Source organism: Copadichromis virginalis, linkage group LG16 (genome assembly GCF_057382275.1).
Source record: "Copadichromis virginalis isolate Kocher_CV1m ecotype Utaka linkage group LG16, C_Virginalis_male_GT1.1, whole genome shotgun sequence".
NCBI lineage: Eukaryota > Metazoa > Chordata > Actinopteri > Cichliformes > Cichlidae > Copadichromis > Copadichromis virginalis.
The window spans coordinates 14007065-14027960 of NC_140633.1; the positions used below are offsets into that span (position 1 = coordinate 14007065).

At 42.7% G+C, this 20896-nt stretch overlaps 1 protein-coding gene across 13 annotated transcripts in view; it reads right to left on the reverse strand.

Annotated features, from left to right (window-relative positions):
• caska (calcium/calmodulin-dependent serine protein kinase a) overlaps positions 1–20896 on the reverse strand; it is a 159796-nt gene that overhangs the window by 79248 nt on the left and 59652 nt on the right. For all 13 annotated transcript variants that reach the window (XM_085435464.1, XM_085435468.1, XM_085435465.1 and 10 more), the window contains exons 3-5: positions 9266–9371; positions 4576–4653; positions 4342–4414 (exon numbers count right to left, since the gene is read on the reverse strand). In XM_085435464.1, coding sequence (XP_085291590.1) covers positions 4342–4414; positions 4576–4653; positions 9266–9371 — 257 coding nt within the window. The remainder of the gene's footprint in view (positions 1–4341; positions 4415–4575; positions 4654–9265; positions 9372–20896) is intronic.

Below are 20896 nucleotides of genomic sequence, written 5' to 3' on the forward strand. Positions count from 1 at the left end.
ACATAGTCTGACGTGAGCGAAAAAAGCAGCAGCACAAATGATCCACAGAGTTTCCCTTCATAGCTTGTTATGTCAGCTTTAGCCGCAGTGTTTCGAGAGAAGCCCTGCTGACATTCTTTTCCATTACAGCCTCACGCAGAAGAGCTGTACTGCTGTGGACCTGCTTGGTACCAGAGCCAACAACAGCCAACCAATCTCCTCCCCTCTGTGTCTTCTGCAGTGAAAAACATGTCCATTTGTTACTCAAATTCTTTCAACCCTAAATATGTACTCAAGGACTACGGTTTTTCAAACATTAGTTCTAACTGAACTTTAATTTTTTCGATTTAAAACATATTGGAAACTGTGTCAAGTGACTGGCTAATACAAATCAAACCTTTACTCCTGTTGTTGCTTCATATTTAACAGCTCTACACTGTTGAACTGCCCCAATGATTCGAATGTGGGGGGGAATAATAGTGGAAGTGCACTGTGGTAAACTGGTGCAACCCCATCCCCAAAAAACTGGGATGCTTTGGAAAATATAACAACCCAAAATGTACTTGAAAGCAATACAAGGACAACGTATCAAACGTTTAAAACGTGAAAAATGTTTCCTTATTTCCAATTTGATACCAGCATTCACTGGGAGAGGGGTACGACTGCTTGTGCACTACTGATAAAACAAATAGTGGAAAATCTCACAATCGGTTCATCAACGCAAACAAACAAAAAAAAAACTTGAGGATTTCATCATCTCCGGTATATAACATCAATGAAATATTAAGAAAACCCAAACTCTGTAATGAAGGCTGTGAAACACTTGATCGACTGTGGCCTATAGCATTGACCGAAAACAATTCCAACCTTAAAATTACACCATGTGCTCAAAAACTCACCGTCATTGAACGTCACTTAATGCATCCATGACTGCAAGGTAAAAGTAGACTGGATAAATCAGAGCCAGAAACACATCTTCTGTGGGCCTGAGTTTATTTAAGATAACTAAGCAAAGTGAAAAACTGTCCGTGACGATAACCAATACATTTTTTTTTTAAAGATTCCTTTTAGAAATCATAGCTGTTCTCTGTGGGCTTACACCAGCATCTGCGAATGTACCAGGGGAAGGTGAATTTACTTCTGAATGGTATACGTAGGTTTTGCAGACCTATATGTTCCCACCCAAACACCTTTCAGGCGAGACATTAATTATTTTAGCCAGACAATGCCAAACCACATTCTGCATGAACCCCAACAACATGGCTCTGTCATAGAAGAGATTCTAAAGTGGCCGCCTGCACATTCAGATCCATTTAAATTTTGGTGCATTACGAAATGAAAAACCTGAAAAAGGAGAACTTGTGTCATTAAGCTTCTGAACTCCTTTACTGAGCAAAAATGGACAAACATTTAAGTCAATTCCATTTTATTAATATAGCGCCAAATCACATCAAGCGTCACCTCAAGGCCCTTTACATTGTAAGGTAAAGACCCTACAATAATATATAATAACAGAGAAAACCCCAACAATTATATGACCGCTTATGAGCAAACGTTTGGTGACAGTGGGGAAGAAAAACCCTTTTTTTTAACAGGAAGAAATCTCCAGCAGGACCAGGTCAGGAGTGGCCATCTGCCGCAACTGGTTGGAGAGAACAAAGGAAGACAGGATAAAGCGTGTCTCTTAGCTTTCAAAACTCGAGCAAATGGCTCGTCCGGTCTGAAATGGTTACAGAGCTTGTTGATAGGTAGTAGGAAACAAGCAGCTAGCCAAACGCTGTCAAAACAGCATACTTAACCAGAATGCCAATAATGCTGCGGCTGACCCAGATTATGACCCACCACGACTTACAGGTTAATGAACTGTGTGAAGTAGGGCTGGGCGATATATCGAGTTTTTTAAAAATATCGATATATTTTCATACGAGATATAAGATGTGGCAATATCGTTTATATCGATATAGTCTATGTTACGTTATGATTATACTTGTGGAGCCACAGGTTTGCCTCTTTCGTCCACTTTTGTCTCTACGCAACGTTACTCGGCCTCGCCTCTCCTTCACTGAACACAACTCCGCCTCCCCCATAGCTTCACCTGCAGGCAATGACAAGATGAAAGCGGAAAATCTCCATTAGCGAGTTACCGTGCGTGGGGCTGGACGGCGTCAAGGTGTTAGCGAGCTAACCGCGCTAACGACATGCAGCCCGGAGGGGCTGCACGGCCTAAAATCCTTTCATTTTCTCAAAAATCGACAATGCGCCTTATGTATGAATTCTGGTTGTGCTTACTGACCGCGAACCGATTTTATGTGGTACACAGCGCTCAGCAATCTGTCAAAAAAAAATTTAATATGACTTTGCTAAGCTACGGAGCTGCACCGCTTGATGGATTGTCGGAGGATTACAGCTACCGGGGAGGAGCCTCGCGGAGTGATACGTACTGTGTGTATAAGGACCACAAATGGCACCTGTTCAGAGACGTGGTGCAGCTGTGAAATCTGTCTCTTTGTTATTATGCTCAGCGTCTATTAGTTTACATTTTCACTGCACTGTGAGCTTTTTGTTATGCACAAAAACAACATTTTCTTTTATTTATGGACCATGATTATTTAATAAATGCTGATAATTTATTTTTGAGTAATTTCTTCATGTACATCTACGCTGTATGTAAATAAAAGTGCCCGTGTGACATCTGGGACACAGTGTGACTAAGAACTCTCTTTTTGTTCTTAACTTATGGCTTTAAAAAAAAAAATCGAGATATATATCTTATATCGCCATCCAGCTAAAAAATATCGAGATATGAATTTTGGGTCATATCGCCCAGCCCTAGTGTGAAGTACAAAAAAGAATGCGAAACTTTGCTTGTCATTGTGAAAATGAAAGTGTATTGAGAAGTTGACATGGGTGACAAACAGTCAAATCCAGGACGAAACTAATGTCATTCACCACCAGTCGAAAGTGTTTTCACTCAGAAGTATAAAAACTACGTGGTGAGTAGTAAATACGGTCACCAAAAGGTTGAATATATGTGAACGTACAAAAAGAGCCAGTAAAACAACAAATGTGACCTTAAGCAAAAATTGGGTGAAGACCCACCATGTAGTTACTGTGTATGTGTTTCACGTACACAACCTGACCAACACTGTAGGAGGATTAAGGTTGGGCGATATTTAAAAATTTTCCAACCGGCATTTGTCAGTCCAGTAAATGACGACAGGCGATATAAACTGATTTGCACATTTAGAATTTATACGTTTTGTTTGGAGGGAATATTTTACCTTCTTTTCTTGTTTGTTTCAGTATTAATATAGCTACTTTTTGGATTATTCATTTATTTATTTGAGATGCGCACAAAAGACTTAACTTTACGTCAGAGATTTTTTTTTATTTTATGTTTGCTGGAAGAGACATTTTGATTTTTACCTTTTTGTTTAATTTTGTATTTGTTGTTTGGTCGAGTGTGTGAGACAGATAAACACTGAAACGGCCTGTGAAAAAGAAGCCAGTTACTCTTTGTTTCCCTCGCCACCATTGTGGGTTTTTTTTAATTTAAATAAAATGTTTTAAAGCAGCGCTATTATTTTTTCCGTTGACTGCTTCTCTTAGCTTCAACCAACATTATTAGCAAACTTACTTATGGGCAAAAAAAATAAATCGGTCACACGTTTAACAGTTGATGTTGCACCATTCCCATTTATAGAAAATGTTTGCTTTTGCCTCCGCGCTGCAAGGATTCAATAAACTTGGGGAGGTCAAGAATTTTGTCAACTGTACAACCACCCAATTGTTTTGCGTGGCCAACAATCCAAAAAGTATTTAGCGGGGCAATCGTGGCTCAAGAGTTGGCAGTTCGTCTTGTAATCGGAAGGTTGCCGGTTCGGTCGTTGTGTCCTTGGGCAAGAAACTTCACCCGTTCACTTCACTTGTTGTTTACTGGTGGTGTTCAGAGGGCCCAGTGGCGCCAGTGTCTGGCAACCTCGCCTCTGTCAGTGCGCCCCAGGCAGCTGTGGCTACAATGTAGCTGCCATCACCAGTATGTGAATGGGTGGATGACTGAATGTAGTGTAAAGTGCTTTGGGGTCCTTAGGGACTAAGTAAAGCACTATACAAATACAGGCCATTTAAGCTGGATTGGAAATTTAAGACAAGCCAATCCAGAGCCACAACAATTCTAATTTAGCAAACAGCAAAACTGGACAAAACTAGATAAAAGTCTAATCACTTAGTATGCATCACCAAAATGCAGGAAAATGTAATAACATAAACTGCATTTAAACACACGTGACAACAGAAACAACTGAACTTTCAAATGTGGGCTGCTGCACTTCGTAGTTGGACACCTAAGCAGATGAAAAATACCTTGACATCTCGGTGGATGACATTGTTGTCGTGGCAGTAGCGTAGCGCCTCGAGGATCTGTCTCATGTAGTGACTAAGCGGGGGAGGGGGGGGGGGGGGGGAGAAAGTGCAAGGTCATTGTTACATCAGAGTTATGTGTTTGTGTAAATCATGGTTGCAAATATTGATTCAAATAATTTTAAAAAAGCATCAGGAAGCCTTTCAGGGAAGTAAATCAAAGCCATAAAATCTCACCTGGCCACGGCTTCACTGTAGACAAAGCCAGCGTCTGCCCTCTTCACGATCTCAAAACACAGGTCCGCTCCATCCATACTAACACACACAGAAATTAGAAAGAGACTCACGGTGAGAGAGGGTCAGACTAGCATGAAGGTCAGGCCACAAATACAAGTAAGAAGGAAAGGCTATTCTTATTAAAACTTCAAGTGCTGCGCTTCTTTGTGATTGGCTGTGAAGGTGAAATGGGAGAAACAGGTCAGTAGCAGTAATTGTGTTTAGCGTCTGCGAGTTGAGGTAGGCACAGCTGGACCAGCTCGCCTACATGTAGCACAAAAAAAGCTGCTATGATGCTGGTAATATTTCTGTAAGCCTCTGCTATGCTTCAGCATTCTCTTCTGAAACTATTAAGAGTTAGGAAGTAGAAAAGTGTATTTCATAGCACCATTATTGGGGGAGGAGATAGCTCAGTAGGAAGATCAGGGGTTCAAATCCTGAGGTACCCCTGAGCAAGGTACCGTCCCTATACTCTGCTTCACTGAGTGAATGGGTTAAATGCAGAGAGTAATTTCCTACAGGGGATTAATAAAATATACAAAAACATTTTACCTAAACCTTATTTGAAACCCTGAGGGAATATTTAAATACAGTAAAAGACCCATAAAATATTACTATAAACAGATAAATACGGAGATAAATGAAGCCGATCTTATCTCATGAAAAAAGGTTAGCTCAGCAGGTCAGAGTACCCCACCAAGAACATCAAAGCAAGTACAGACAGTATATAAAAGATAATATGTAGTCAGCTATACAATCGGACCTGTGATCTCGGTGAAGACTTTCCTGATTTGTTTATGGTCTCATTCACCAGTTTTAAATCGTATCTATCACTCGATGTCCTATTTAAACTAAAACGAAAGTGAAGCAGGTCGTGATTTGTCGCCTGGCTACTTTTTGACTGACAGGTTGCAAACGTATGAGCATGCTGTGAGTTTCTCAGTCAGACACATCGTACACTTAGTACATCTGATTCATATAAACTTTAAACTTGACGGTTTAAAATGACCGTTGAATGATGCTGTGGTGGCTATGTCCATCTTTTGAATACAGTCTACGTTTTTGCTGTATTTTCACCTACTTTTTCCTGTGTAGAACATCTTCTGTTTGTAGTACTCGACTTTTCTGAATGTTTGTAAGTGTTTATCCAAATATTAGAATTCTACTTGATGTCAGGGATTTTTGTAACATTGAACAAGACATACTTCTTTAATAAATGAATAAATAAAAATTAAATAATATAATATAAAGAGGCTCCACTGCAAATATTCACAAACCGCTTTGTAATAAATAACTCAATTGTATTTTCAGGAGCCTCTGGATTGAATCTCCTGTCCCAATAAGGGATTTCAGCTCCACCTAAGCCATGTTGAGCTGCCCTATCAGTTAAACCCATAGCCATATAGACTAAGAATTCAAGGCGTGTCATGGATTCCATGTTAGTGAGTGCTACGCTCCACAAGTGACTTAAATTTCATCTTCAAATGGTAAGCACGAGGCTCTGAGGAGACTTTGTGCCTGCCAGTTTTCTTTTCTTTGTCTTCTCCATGGAGAGACTGCACTAGAAAGTATAAGAGGAATGACGAGCAGTCTGTCCATGTCTGCATCAGCAGACAGTCTCTGGTGACTGTACCTAATGAGCAAATTCTACGCAATCAGTGTTGGGCCTCAGGTAGTTTGGATCAGTGACTGGATGATGACGTTGATAAGCTTCAAGCAACAATAAGAAAATAAGAAAACTTATGATTGTCAAATACTTAGGAAAAACAACAACTTGCTAGACGTATAATTGAAGGATATAGAGCATTACTGGTGGCGTGGTGTAGCAGAAATACTTCTAAATGTAAAAACTACCAGAGAGATGGTGATCAGCTGTCCCACAACAGCCTGCGTCTATCCTGGGACAGCACATCAACACACTGTACTGGAAGACTAACACAGAGACTGTACAGAAGAAGGCGACGAGCCATCTCGATTTCCTAAAGAAGTCAAGATTCTTGAAAATGTTAGAGATTTTCCATCAAACTGCTGCGTACACTTTGCTGTAGTCTGCTGAGTCTGCATCAGAGCAGAGATGTAGAGGAGGACACTGAACAAACTGATATCCATCACGGATAGTCCTGACAGCCTTCTACACCACTCAGTGGACAGTCAGCACGTTCTCTAACAAACTGATTCAAGGCTTCTGAATATCTTTCATATCTCATTGAACAACTCTAACAAATATCAAACAAGAACTTCCACCAATGCAGCTCACACTCTGAACAGTATTTACTTTTAGAAAAACGTTTGTGAGTAGGTAATGAATAATAGGTAAAGATTTGTAAATGACTGGATGCCAATAACTAATAACTTATTATTATTATTTAATATTACACTAAATTATGTTTCTAACTAACTAGGAAAAAACACTATGTTTAAAGACAAACTTTATACAGTATATTCTATAAGTCAACACCACACTTGCAAGAATCATAGTTTTTATAATATTTTTTTGACCATTTTTAACCAATAAATCATGAAGCTGACCTTGAAGATCTCAGTGGATGTAATGCACACACAAATAGATTGTTAACATGAGCCCACTCTACACACCTACAAAGTTTGATCAGAATTCATTCAAACATTTTTAAGCTCTCATGTTTACAGACATAATAACAAATACTACCAAAAACATTCAGTCATGTCGAGCAGCCTAACAGTGAATACATCCTTGGAGGAGGTAATGACTCTTACACGGGTGTGTGTAGTGAATTTTTATTCTGTTTCTGCTTAGTTAACTGTGAAATACATTAATATTTTTACTCTGATTTTACTGCCTTGTATTTATTTAGAGTTTAGATTAGATTTAGTTCCTGGTTTGGCCACACTGCATTCTAATTTATTGAGCTACATACTGGTCAGCATATTTAAGCTATTTGTTATACTTTTTTTTTTAATCTGCTATAACCAAATTTGTGAACGGGGAAATTATTTCCAATAATTGAAACGATTTCCCAAAATCTGGTATAAATAAATTGCATCTTAGATTTTCCCATTGAACAAGAGGTTAGATCACATGCTCTGACATCACAAGACTAGACTTGTTCTGCAGCTTATGCATAGAGAAAACAGGCAAAACTCCATATTGGTGCACATTCATTCTCTTGAATGAATTTGGATGGGAATGAGTGAAATGAAGGATTTTTGCTGACTGTCACATAAAATCGGTTACTTTTATAGTCTACACGCTAAAGCGAGGTTCAGTTTTGTAAATCATAAGCAATCATGTTCTTTTCACAGTGATGATAGCATTTGCATGGAGCTCCCCACTATGATCCAAGTGTTCAGGAGGAGGAGCTGTTGCTGTAATGGTGATGCATTCATGAAAGCCCTCTGGAGGGATTCACAATAACAGCACGGCTCTAAAAACGACCGCTCCTCAACCGAGCTGAAACAAGGCTCCGGCCACAGCGTCTCAATGCACAGGAAAGCGGTGCGCTCGCGATCATTAAGCTGCTGGGAGCAGACTTTAAGGCAATTAGGCCTTTGCGCACAGGCTCAGTCTTCCTTAGGTGGCTGTTTTAAAAAAAAAACACACACATATACAGATGATGGAATGACAATCATCAAATGCACACAACTCGCACACAATTGCAGCCAGGCCATTTAGCCACAGCTGATCCCGTCTCTCATAATTGCTCTGTTCCCAATTACTGGAAGCCTATTCTTTATTGTCACTTAGTCTCTGTGCCAATTAAACAGGACTCTGATGTAGGACTTGGCTACAGCACATCCACATTTTTCTGCACTCCTATTACGCACCACGTTCACATTTTAGCCTCTGTGATTAGTGAGGAGTGAGACCTGAGAAAAAGAGCGGCACGAGGCCCTCCACATTTATCCACTGCATTTACTCCCATATCCATTCCCCTCTCCAAGGCCCGTAGCGCTCCGATATCTGCCTGTGGTCTCATGAGCGTGTCAGTGTGTGTATGTGTGTGTGTGTGTGTGTGTGTGTGTGTGTGTGTGTGTGTGTGTGTGTGTGTGTGTGTGTGTGTGTGTGTGCAAATGAGCTCCAAAAACCATGAAAATCTCTTTAAATGGCGCTTGTCTGCATATCCTTGAAAGTTTTCTCCCGGTGCACCAAGCCATGTGATAGAACTACGCACGAAACCCGAGCGTTCGCCTGCTCAGCGATAACAGAATTAAATGATAAAGGAATTAGTTCTGGAAGAGGAGAAAGATGAAGATACGGAGCAGGCTGGGAGGAGCTCCAGGGGATGATGCAGCTCTTGGAAAAGCTGGAAGTAGCAGCAAGTGTGAAATCTTAATCTCATCTTTTTTTTCTCCCCCCTCCCCTCATATATATATATAGACTGCACTCATCCTCTGCACACTGCCCCCCCACAAAAAACCCCTCATCTAACAAGCTTTTTCATATCAGCTTTGATTACATAAAACCACTGCAGGGTTCACTTTCTCTCCACGCCCTCCTCACACTGTCATCCTTCTGCTCTGTGTCCTCTTTCCTCTGTACCATCCCCACTACGCATTCTCTTACAGATGTGCCCCACTGTGACACCCGTCCCCCATTACCTATCTTCAGCCTACATATGTGTTGGTGTGAGGAATTTTGTGTATGTTTGCTGAATCACAGCCTGGGACTTACAACTCAAACACCATGTAGAGCATCCCATCTGAGCTGTAGGTCTCCAGCAGCTCCACAATGTGGGGGTGCTTCAGCATGTGGCAGATACTGGCCTCCCTCTTCAGATCTGAAAACACAGAGAACAGACAGAGAGTTTGGAGATGAGCAGAAGTGGTGCAGTGTTGTATACAGAGTGTAACATTAGGCCAATACTTTTTGCAGCTGAAGACAACTGTGCATTTAGGACAGGGGTGTTCTTTTTATTTCACTAAAGGCCACACTGGGTTCAACTTGAGGGGGGAAATTAGACCCCCCGCATCAAGAGCAAGACACACAGTATTCAGCTTATTGATACCCTGTGATTCCTTTGAAAATTACACCACCTCGCGTGCAATTCCATCCAACCAGTCAGCTGCGTACCCTCAAGTAAAATCAAAGCATTTTGTAAATAAAGTCTCATATTGCCCTTTCACAGGCCTGAAAGTGACAACTCAGTAGGTGTTGATTTTCATTAAAAAGTAAAAATGAAAAACTCTTTGATCACATATTTCACATGTAATATACAGCCTAACCTTCTGCCCTCAACAGGCTGCACAGAAACTTTCTGAAGCCTGTGTTTCCTGCCCACGACTCCAGATCTCTGCTGGTGTGCTGATTCTAACATCAAAAGCATGCAGCAAATGATGATCTTTAAAAACAGAGACCGTTGCGTATGGACACATGGATCTCTCTGTCAATGTGACTGATAGGAAACTTTTCTTTAAACACTTTACATATCTAAATATGTAAAAACAAAACAAAAGACCAACAATTATTGACTTTGCACATCCTACTGATGCGCAATGTACATTATCCTCACAATTACGTGCTTCAGGCGTGGGTGTTAGCTCCCGTGACAAGCCCGTTTCTGAATGTGCACAGCCTGCATTCTTGATGAAGTCAATTTTGTTGTGGGTGCCTGAGCTTGACTGAGGGCTCCATTATAACTGCCATGTGGGGCCTGGCGAACGGCACCATGTGACAAAGTTGACTGTAAACCAATTTATAACTGACGTCACATCCACAGTCACTGCCACCTCTCCTTTGATGACACATCAAAACAGAAGACAGAATTCTCTGAAGCAGTCTTGGTGGTTACAAATTAAAAACATTAATACATTTTTTTAAAACTTTAAAATAAAATAAAAAATGGTTTGAAGGTGTTGTCTGAGTGGCGACACCTAGCCTGGATAAATGGGATGGCGTGTGTTAGATGTAAAAACTGTGTCAAATCAAACATGCAGATCCATCTTCTGTGTCGACTCATGGAAAATAAAGGAGTAGCTGTACTACCTAAGAAGTACCATTTAAGTAGAAGAGATTTTGCCCTCTGGCCACGCTAATTTAAGAAGAACCTAGTCTTAAAAAACGGGATATATTTTATTATTTTCTGTCACTTTTATAATACTAGAGTGGTGACTGTTCTCATTAAACATTTCCAAGTTTTAGGTGGCATCAGTGTAGTTACAACTGATGTGAGCAGCAGGTGGCTGCCCCTCCTCTATCGGTTCTGCCAATCAAAAGAGAGGTTTTCCTTTCCACTGTCACCAAGTACTTGCTCAGAGAAGTTGGAGTTGGATCCATGTTCCAGTTCAAAAAACTCCTTAGAAACTTCAAAAGGAAATACTCCGTTTGGTATAGGATTGTTGTCGGGACAGAACGCACAGGAGACGCCAGTCACCGTTAGCTCGCTCGGACATTTAGCTGCTCTGTTGTCATGTGGCTTAAAAGATTGATGATATGATCTCACTGAAGTGCACATGTGCATTCTCACATATGGCTCTATCTTGAACGCTGATAAAAGTGACAGCTGCAGCATGTGTGTGAAGGTGCTATGGTGTCACCAGTTGATTGTTTTCTTCTGCCTGCTTTGGCTTCACCATGAAAAGTGAACACCATCTCATCTGGTTACTCCAGCACCTTGCTGGCATGCAGAGCAATGCCACTAGCAGCATTTTGAGAGAAATGTATAGGATGTGTTTTCCCCTTTGTTCTACGTTTCTTATCAGGGATGAGATGCCTTTTATGAACCACATATCTCTGTGACACGTATGGCTGTTTGTCTTACATTAATCTAGTAACTGAACCTTTCCCGTCTCTCTGCCTCAGCATTCGACGTGAGCTTGTCTACATCATGGTTTCAGAATCCCAGAGGAAGTTATGTAGCTTAACTTGTGTAAAATGCATAGAAAATGCATTGCTGCATTTGGCCTGAACTCCAGAAATTGGCAAATTGGTAAGTCTCTGCTCTCCTTTGGTTCAAGTGCAGTGCAGTTTGTATCTATCCCATTATTTTACATCCTCTTACTGCTGCTTGGCAATGAGCATCTACCACTTTAATTGGTTCCTAATGAAGAGGAGGGTTAATGGAGAGGGTTACTGAAGCTGAAAAGAACAATGCGGGCTGGCTGTTTAGAGGAACCGCTGGGGAGAGATGACAGACAAAAGAAAATGCACACACAAAAAGAAGCCAACCAAAAAACAAGAAAACCCCCACAAACCCCCACAACCATACAAATCCCTCCTCCTCATGAGATTAAGAACAGCTAAAAAAAAAAAAAAGACAACTGGATATTTGATGGAAGCTTTGACAAGAATGATGCGCACAGGGAGGAGAAAAAACAGCTCAGACAATCAATATTCTGTCACTGTGTCTGTTGCAAATGAAAATGGTTCTGTCATGTAGATGGGATGGAGCAAGGATGGAAGGTAGACATGAATCTGCAGCATATCGGCGGACAAAAGGGGACTTGCATGAAAATTAAACGACACAGTGGCTACTGAAAAGCATCTCACACACTCATTAGCCTGAAGATATTTTTTGGACCCCCCACCCCCCTCCCCAGTGCCATTCAAATCAGGCGCAGCTCCAAATCTGTGAGGCAAATATGAACAACCTTAGGCTTTTTCGCTAATGACCCCTTTTTCCTTCTGCCTAATCATGAATCTAAATGAGGCAATTAGTGAATAACAGCCTTAAAACACTGTGTCGTTGTATCCATCCTAAAAACTCTCATCAGCTAAGCTACCAAAATTGCATGGACATGAATTGCTCAGGTTCTGATGGCAAATTGAAAATAAATATCAACATCACTGTATAGTTGCCGTTAGTGAAAAAGCCCCACAAAGCCACTCACGCAGACACAGTGAGAGGCAAGAGAGGGAACATTTGCATTCATCAGGTGGGCAGTGTCGCTGGCTGCGTAATCATCTGCTAATAAGTTCGCTGTATCAGCTTAAAAGGTGACGTGACACGTCAGTGTTTTGTTCACCGCTTGTTTCTGCCATTGCAGGTTATGAAATTGGATTTGACACACAATGGGGATTTGCCTTGAGTATGAACATCTGAACATCTCTTTCTATCTCGCTCTCTCGTCCCTCCATTCAGTTTCCCGCTCCTTTGATCTATTCAGTCATGCTTGGCAGCTGCTCTGAGAGCTTCTGAAGGTTGAAGCCAACCAGAGAAATATACATGATGTACGTAACCCTTCTGCATGAGCACAGTCTCAATCAAGAGCACTTAACTGTATTAACTGTTAAGATCCATCTCTAACTGAAGCACAGCTAAGCTGAGCCTATATATAAACACTCGAGTATAAATATTCCCCCCAGTGAGATATTTCCCCAGCTGTGGCTGCTGGAGGTGATTTATGGACAGGAAGACTATATGGTGAAAAAGGCGAGGCTGAGTAGATGCTTCTGGTAAGATGTCATGAGCTAGCTCACAATCACCACACACCCACACACCCCAGCTATGACAAAAAGTTAGCGTATTGTTCCGTCATGTATCCAGTGACATTTAATTAAGCTCGGAGCTGAAGCCACAAGCCACTTGTGCTGCCGTGAGCCTGAGCACCAACATTAAGCCAACCCTTGGAGGACAGGCGCGACGCGTCAGCTAGCTCTAACATGATGCTAATGCCGCTAAAGCTGGGATAAGTGTTACCTTAAGGGCAATGCGGTCCGCCACTTTTAATGTCATCTGATGAACTGGGCTGCTCATGCCCGGCACTGTAACTCCTGCTGGAGATTGCAGAAGTTGCCTAATCAAATGAACAGCTGTTGTCACACCAGTTTTATCCAGCTCAAAGAAAAAAAAGTTAAAGGAAGAAACTTCTAATTCGTTAAGTTTGGCGTGCGTGCGTGCATATGCAAGGTGGAACAATGCCATCGATCCTAAACGATCCAAAGTGTAAACGTGAGGCAGGACAGAGTAAAAGACTTAATGACTTAAAATGTAAAAATAAAAACAAAAACCAAAAAACAGAGTGGAAAGATAAGACTACAGATAAGGTGTAGAAAATTGTAAAGGCAACAGGGTGGGCCTATGGAAACATACTGAAATTAAAATCAATGGCATATGAAACTCCTGAACCCATCTTAATTACTCTCCCAAGCTTCTTCCAGCGCCTCAGATAAATAGATACACTATTTCCCCAAACATGAACTCAGTGAAGTGGTAGGAAAATCAGTGGGGGCATTGTCCGAAGTTCTCCTTTCATGTAGCACACACTTAGCAGGCCACAAGAGCTAAAATGGTTCATGTGGACAGCTGTAAATAAAGTACTGTGTGGAAATGAAAAAGCAGTGGAGGGCATTCTATGCTGAGGTTGACTCTTATACCATAAACAGCAAACCCAGCTTAAAGCTACTCCACAACCTCCCAAACAATGCATCAGCTCCACTTCATTTCACACCATATTCTGACCTGCAAGTTTCATTGCTATCTATAGCAGCGGGTGTCACTTGCTGCAGTAGATGAACGTAGCTCACTCAGAAACCTCTGCATCAGCAGTAAATTTCCTCCCCCCCCGTAATCCAGGGGAACCTCTGAGCTCCTGCACTGATCTCACTGATACGATCATACGTGCACTGAGGTTTTCAACCTGTCCGTGCTGGCCTTGCTGCACGGACAGGTTACAAAAACATAGGTGCACAAACAGCTGGGAAGGGGGGGGGGGTCTTGGGGATAGAAGCTCCTCTTGAGTCTCTCTGTCCTTGCCCGGATGATGCGGAACCTTCTACCGGATTGCAGAAGTTGGAACAGTTTGTTGCCAGGATGGGACGGGTCCTTCAGTATCTGCGCTGCTGTAGTCCGGCATCTCCTGGTGTAGGTGTCCTGAAGCGGGGGGAGAGCAATTCTGCAGCAGCGTTCAGCTGTACAGATCACTCTCTGAAGAACTTTTTGGTCCTTCACACAGCTGTTCCCAAACCAGGATGTGATGTTCTGTGTGAGGATGCTCTTAACAGCGCCTGCATAGAAAATCCTGAGGATCTCTGGAGAGACCCTGCACTTCCTCAGTTGTCGTAGGTGGTCGGTAGGCGAACTGGAGCGGATCTGTGGTGTCTGGGATGGAGGAGGAGATGATGTTCTCTTTAGCAGCCTCTCGAACACCTTCATTAAATGGCCTGGTAAATGGCCTGTATTTATATAGCGCTTTACTAGTCCCTAAGGACCCCAAAGCGCTTTACATATCCAGTCATCCACCCATTCACACACACATTCACACACTGGTGATGGCAAGCTACATTGTAGCCACAGCCACCCTGGGGCGCACTGACAGAGGCGAGGCTGCCTGACACTGGCGCCACCGGGCCCTCTGACCACCACCAGTAGGCAACGGGTGAAGTGTCTTGCCCAAGGACACAACGACCGAGACTGTCCAAGCCGGGGCTCGAACCGGCAACCTTCCGATTACAAGGCGACCTCCCAACTCTTGAGCTACGATCGCCCTACTACCAAGGTCAGTGCAACTGGCCGGTAATCGTTCAGGGATGAGGGTTTGCTGTTCTTGGGCACAGGGATGATGGTGGATCTTTTGAAGCATGTGGGGACCACAGACTGCGGACTTCGCCAGGGACTCGTTGAAGATGGAAGTGAACACACTTGCTAGCTGGTCAGCACAGCAGCGCAGCAGACGGCTGGTGATGCCGTCTGGCCCCGCCACTTTCTTTGTGCTCACTCTCCTCAATGCCACTCGGACGTCGTGCTCCGCGATGCTGATCACCGGTCTCTCGCTGATGACTGTGTGGATGCAGCACCTGGTCCATGAGGTGCAGCTACACCACAAACCACACCCAGTCACAACCACCAAAAGCATGGCTCGCACCAGCAGGTGGGTATAATGATTCCTGTTTACCATCTGTTTGAGGTTAGGCTTAACACTCTCCTGTTTGACAAAGCACATATCTAGGCCTGGATCTAGTGACTGATTTCTCTCTGTTACGCTCCAATACACCTATGCTGGTGGCTGACAGGGGCTTCCCATGATGCATTGTCAGTTGCTTCTTCGCTCACCTTTTCACTGTACATCAGACACCACTCTGCATTTAATCAATAGTTATTATTAATCTCTGGCTCTCTTCCACAGCATGTCTTTGTCCTGTCTTCCTCCCATTCCACCCAACCAGTCGCAGTAGATGGCCGCCCCTCCCTGAGCCTGAGTGTACTGGAAATTTGGAAAAACATCTGGAGTAATGTTTTTCCTACAGTCGGGAAATGCATCTTACTCCCACAGTTTTACATGTAGTGCCTGTGCGCACACAAACTGCTGCTAGCTGTGGACTGACTGACTTTTTTTTCCAAGTAAAAAAAGAAAAAGAAAGAGGAGGTGATAAACAGATGTGATCTTCAGTGACCCCTGTTCCTCCTGCTGGGAGTCAAAGTCTACATCGAAAAGAGGCTTTGCTATCACAACACACAGAGTAGTAGGTGTATGTGAGCATGTGTGCATCATTTGAGTCCCAACTGCGCATTTGCAGATACTCAGGACAAGAAGTCACGGCGATTTATTAAAAAAAGAAAGAAAAAAGGGGAAAGAAAATCAAAACACAAGCAGTGCTGAAGCTGTTATGATTGATAAGGAAGACAGGAGAGAAAGATTAGAGGGGGGGGGGGGGGGGGGGGGGAGGAGACACCAGGGGGGGGGGGGGGGGGGGAGGAGACACCACGGGGGGGGGGGGGGGGGGGGGTAGACAAGGAATCAGGGAGGTGGAAAAATGAAAGGAGGTGGAGGGAAGTGAGTAGGCGATGGCACATGATGAATTTTGCTCATTCTCTAGCTTGCTTTTCTCTCTCCTCCCCTCAGAGGGCTGACCTATTCATCAGACAGACCTCCGGACAGGCTGAAGAGAAATAAGCTTGTGTGTGTGTGAGTGTGCTAGTGTGTGTGTCTTTGTACAGGCCTCTGCTGACCAATCCATTGCCAAGACACGAACCATTTGACCCACTTCCCTTGGTCTGAGCTGTGTGCAGGGTGTTTGCGTGCGTGTACGTGCGAGGCGGCTTGATTACTGCGGTGCTGTGTTACAGACGCCCGCTCAAGTGAAACTGCTCTGATTTCTACAGGCAACAGAGCGAGGGAGTGGGATGGGGGGAGAATAAAAACAAATCAACAATGAGAACAGCCGGCTGGTATCTGGAGGGAGCGCAGTATTTGATGGATTCCTGAGCAGTGCAGGGGAGAGGCTGCGACTGGATATGAATGACTAGGGAGCGTGCTAACCATGTATTATACTGTAAGAGTGCAGACATACACAGACAGAAAGCTAGCACACACTTTTTAGTGATCGTTTAGGCCAGGTTTTTTCACTTCTGTGAGTAAAAGTTAGAAGAGAGATGGCAAAGAAGAGAGCATGTGCTGAGTAATGACACCTGATAATGGGCGATCTCTCAAATAAATCCTCCCCCTCCTTAACCTTTCTTGATGTAAAGGATCTATTTTGACTATGTGAATGCCATAACTGTGGTAGCAGATGCTGTGTATGAAGAATAGGACAATGGCTAACCATACCCCCAGTTTCTAAATCATCAGTCTGAAACACAGTGCTGGATATGAGTGATTTATTTGCTGCCAGTGGCATTAAAAGCAGAACTTGCAGAAACCCTTGCTGCCTTCAGAGCTTAACAAGACATCTTCAGTTTAAAAATAAGTTGACTGTGATAAAGGGGAAGGCTACAGCTTTGTGCTAAACCTCCCCCACAGAAACCCTCGCTGCAGAGCATCTTGTAGTAGTGCTGCACGCTCAGGGAATCACACAGAGGCCCTTCACCATTCCAAACCCTCCACTCTCCCACTGCATCGTGGAGTCATGTTAGGATAGAAACACATGGGAAAACTCCAGGTAGCTCATCCTTTGATGGAACTTTGATTAAGATGGTGTCCAATTATCTGCTGTGATTTATGCCCCCCAACATCAGCTGCCGGATATGAGGACCAGCAGCAGATAGGTGGGTCTATTCAGAAGCTATTAGGGTGACAAGATGTCCCACTTTCTGTCAGACAGCATCTTGTGCCACATAATTAGGTTTTCTATGCAATGAGCATGCAGAGGGGCCTGGGTCACATGACACTGCACTTAATGCTGCAATCAAAAAGCCCTCTCTAAAGTTTAGCAAACTGGGTAAACTGGACTTGCATCTTCAATCACTGATACAAGGTTGCATGACAAGGTGCCCTTGAGCATGTTACCTGAGCTGTTCTCAGTGCGTTCATCAGTGTGAACGTTGGGTAGAAAGTGAAAAAAAGTGATTGTATGCATGTGTGTGTGAATGACACATGTTGTATGAAGTGCTTAGAGTGCTCAAGTAGAGAAAAACGGCACAGAGAAGAATCGGTCCATTTACGCCCATCAATGGCTGTGCAGAAAATTATTTTGTCAAAGGAGGAATCATGGCTTTAAGATGAGACACCGCTCGTTTCTGTTACTCTACATCACAGACATTAAAAAAAACAAAAAGCTTTTTTGTGCTATGTTTTCTTCCCACAGTTCAAACAGCTCAACTGCCCGCAGGTCTTCAAAAGAAAGGAATGATTTCATCTTGGAAACCTGAGCATGAAGAAACTGTCAGTGTATTGGGTCACTGACCGAGAAATCTGAGTGTCTTTTGTACTTTTGATCCCTTTTTGGTATTTTTGGGAAAAGTTCAAGTTCTAGTGTTTACAGTTAGTATGGAGTTTAGTCCTGGTTATGTTCCAAGTTAAGTTAGACTTATGATCCGTGTTTTCTTGTCAGTGTGTCATTCCCTGTTTCCTGTGCGAGTCTGTAGTGTCCTCTTCGTATGTTCCTTAAGTTATGTCTGTGTATCGTCTCCTTCTTCTGTCCTCATGTTTCATTTCATGTCTCCCCCGTCTGTTCATGTGTTCTGCCCAGCCCGTCATCTCACTCTCGTTCCGTGTCCCTCGCTCCCTTCTTCCCCAGGTCATGTCTTTGTGTTTCGTCTCCATGTTCCCATTGTCAAGTCTGTGTGTCTGCGTGTTTCCCGTTTTATTTTGACAGTCTCTCATCCTGTGTTCAGTGTGTTCAGTCTTGCCTTTTCTTGTGTCATTAGTCTATTCATCCCAGCTGTGCTCCCCGTGTGTTTCCACTGCCTTCGTCACCCTCGTGTGTATTTATTGTGTGTGTAGTTTTCACAGTTTAGGTTACTTTTGCATTCTGTTTTTTCCCTTATTTTGTATCCTTGTGTTAAGCCTAAATAATAAACATCTCACCCTTGGTTAAATTTAAGTTTGTTTCCATGTTTTGTCTGTGGTTGTACCCACACGACACACCGGCCACCTGGCTGTAACAGAAACTGGCCTTACAAACTGAACTAATTATTACTACTTACACAGTCTAAATTAAATCCAGAGATTAAATGTAAAAGTATAAATCAGTGGCACAGGTCGTCACCAATTATTAAATAACAGAAGCTCAGTTTTGCTCCTGTGCAGGTTTAAGGACATCCAGGGTTTTAGGTCATGTTAAGTTCACAGCGACCACTTTGACTTTGAGTTAATGGACTTCAATGGTAGAACCAGGTGCCATCCTCATTGCAAAGAAAGAGGAAGCTGCGTCATCTAAAACTAGATCCTAGTGTGAACGGGTATGACGAAAAAAGAAGAGGACCTTTGTGGGATACCACAGGGCAGGTAAAAACATAACAAGGCTCCCGGAGAAGCTTCTGCTCTATGATTATGATTTAAACCAACTTAGTTCAATCGTGTGCCAGGTGAGAAAGCAGGACATGATCTAGAGAGTATTCTACAATATTCAAAGTGGCAGTTGATCAGTGGTCTTTGATCAGTGGGTTTTGGTCAGTGGTTGTTGATCAATGGTCATGAGAATTTGCATAATTAAGTTTAACCTCCTAGGATCTGGCGTCCACATATGTGGACATCACATTTTTATGGAAGCCCGTTTCCACCACTAAATAAAAACAAAAAAGCTAGTATCCATAACTCGAAATTTCAAGTTACTTTTCTCGAAATTTCGAGAAAAGTAACTCGAAATTTCGAGAAATATAACTCAAAATTTCGAGTTGGCTCTGCCAATCAAAAATATACGTGAACGAGGTCGCTTTCTTGTTACCCGGAAGCATATGGCGCAGAGGAACGCACACTCAAAAACGGATCCCAACAAATTGGCGCTTTCGCGAGTACGTTTGCTGATAGTAACACCATGTGATTCAGCTAATAACACAGGGATTTCATCATTTGTGAAGCCAGGCTGAAAACACTCAGCAATCTGTGGATTCACGACTGGATGTAATACCGGTAGCTTAGCTGTAGCGTTTGTAGCTGAGGGCTTCAGCTTCCGGGTAACAAGGAAATGACGTCATTCACGTAGATTACTGATTGGCAGCGCTAACTCTAAATTTCGAGTTACTTTTCTCAAAATTTTGAGTTAATAAATCGAAATTTCGAGAAAATAACTCGAAATTTTGAGTTATGGATCCTTTTTCTTTTTTAGTGGCGGAAACGGGCTTCCATACATTTTGGGTTATTTAGACCAAAATACTCAATTTTGCTCTACAAGGGCCTGATATCCACTTACGAGGACATTATACTGCTACTGTTCTATCGAAATTTTAAACGAATATCCTCGTAAGTGGCTCTCATTTTTCTCAGAAACAAAAATTAGGTAAAAAATAAATAAAATACTAATTCTTCGTTTTTACATTCATCAGGTCCCAATCAGCCCTAATATCAAAGAGAAATTAAAAATGCATGCCGTGGAAGAGTTCGGGTCTTAGGAGGTTAAGGAACCGACCTCCCAGCCCATTGTTCCTTCAGTGGGCTGGTTTCAGTCAGTATGCAAATGTACTGTTTTATAAGATTGGGGAAACCTGCAGTCAGCTGAGACTGAAGAAGTCATTTGGATGAGTGATGAAGGATTTCTCCCACAAAACGCTACGTCCAGATGAAGAGAATCAACTTTTTGGAGATTTACTTTCCTGGATGATTGAGAATGCATCAAGACCTTGGCTGTCTATGCTCAAACACTATTAATTGCCATGAAATTACTGCTTTCTGAGTTTTTTCTATTTCCGAATCTGTCCGCCTTCCTCTTCCTGGCACACTTGTATTTACAGAACTGTGGAAACAACTTAATTGAGACTAAAGAGCCCTGACATTCTGAAGGCACTGACCTTCAGTTAAGCAGCTGGTGCTGAAAAATCTGATGGACTGTGAAGCAGGTCAAGACAACAGTGAAAGCTGACAGTTATTTAGCTACCAGCCAGCACCAATGTAGAGAAGCTCAAAGGTGAAGCACAGAAGGAGATAGCAGGTCAAATCAAGAACAGCTGCCTCCTAAACAGCTCATGAATGCATTTAAAGTCATGGACTCATA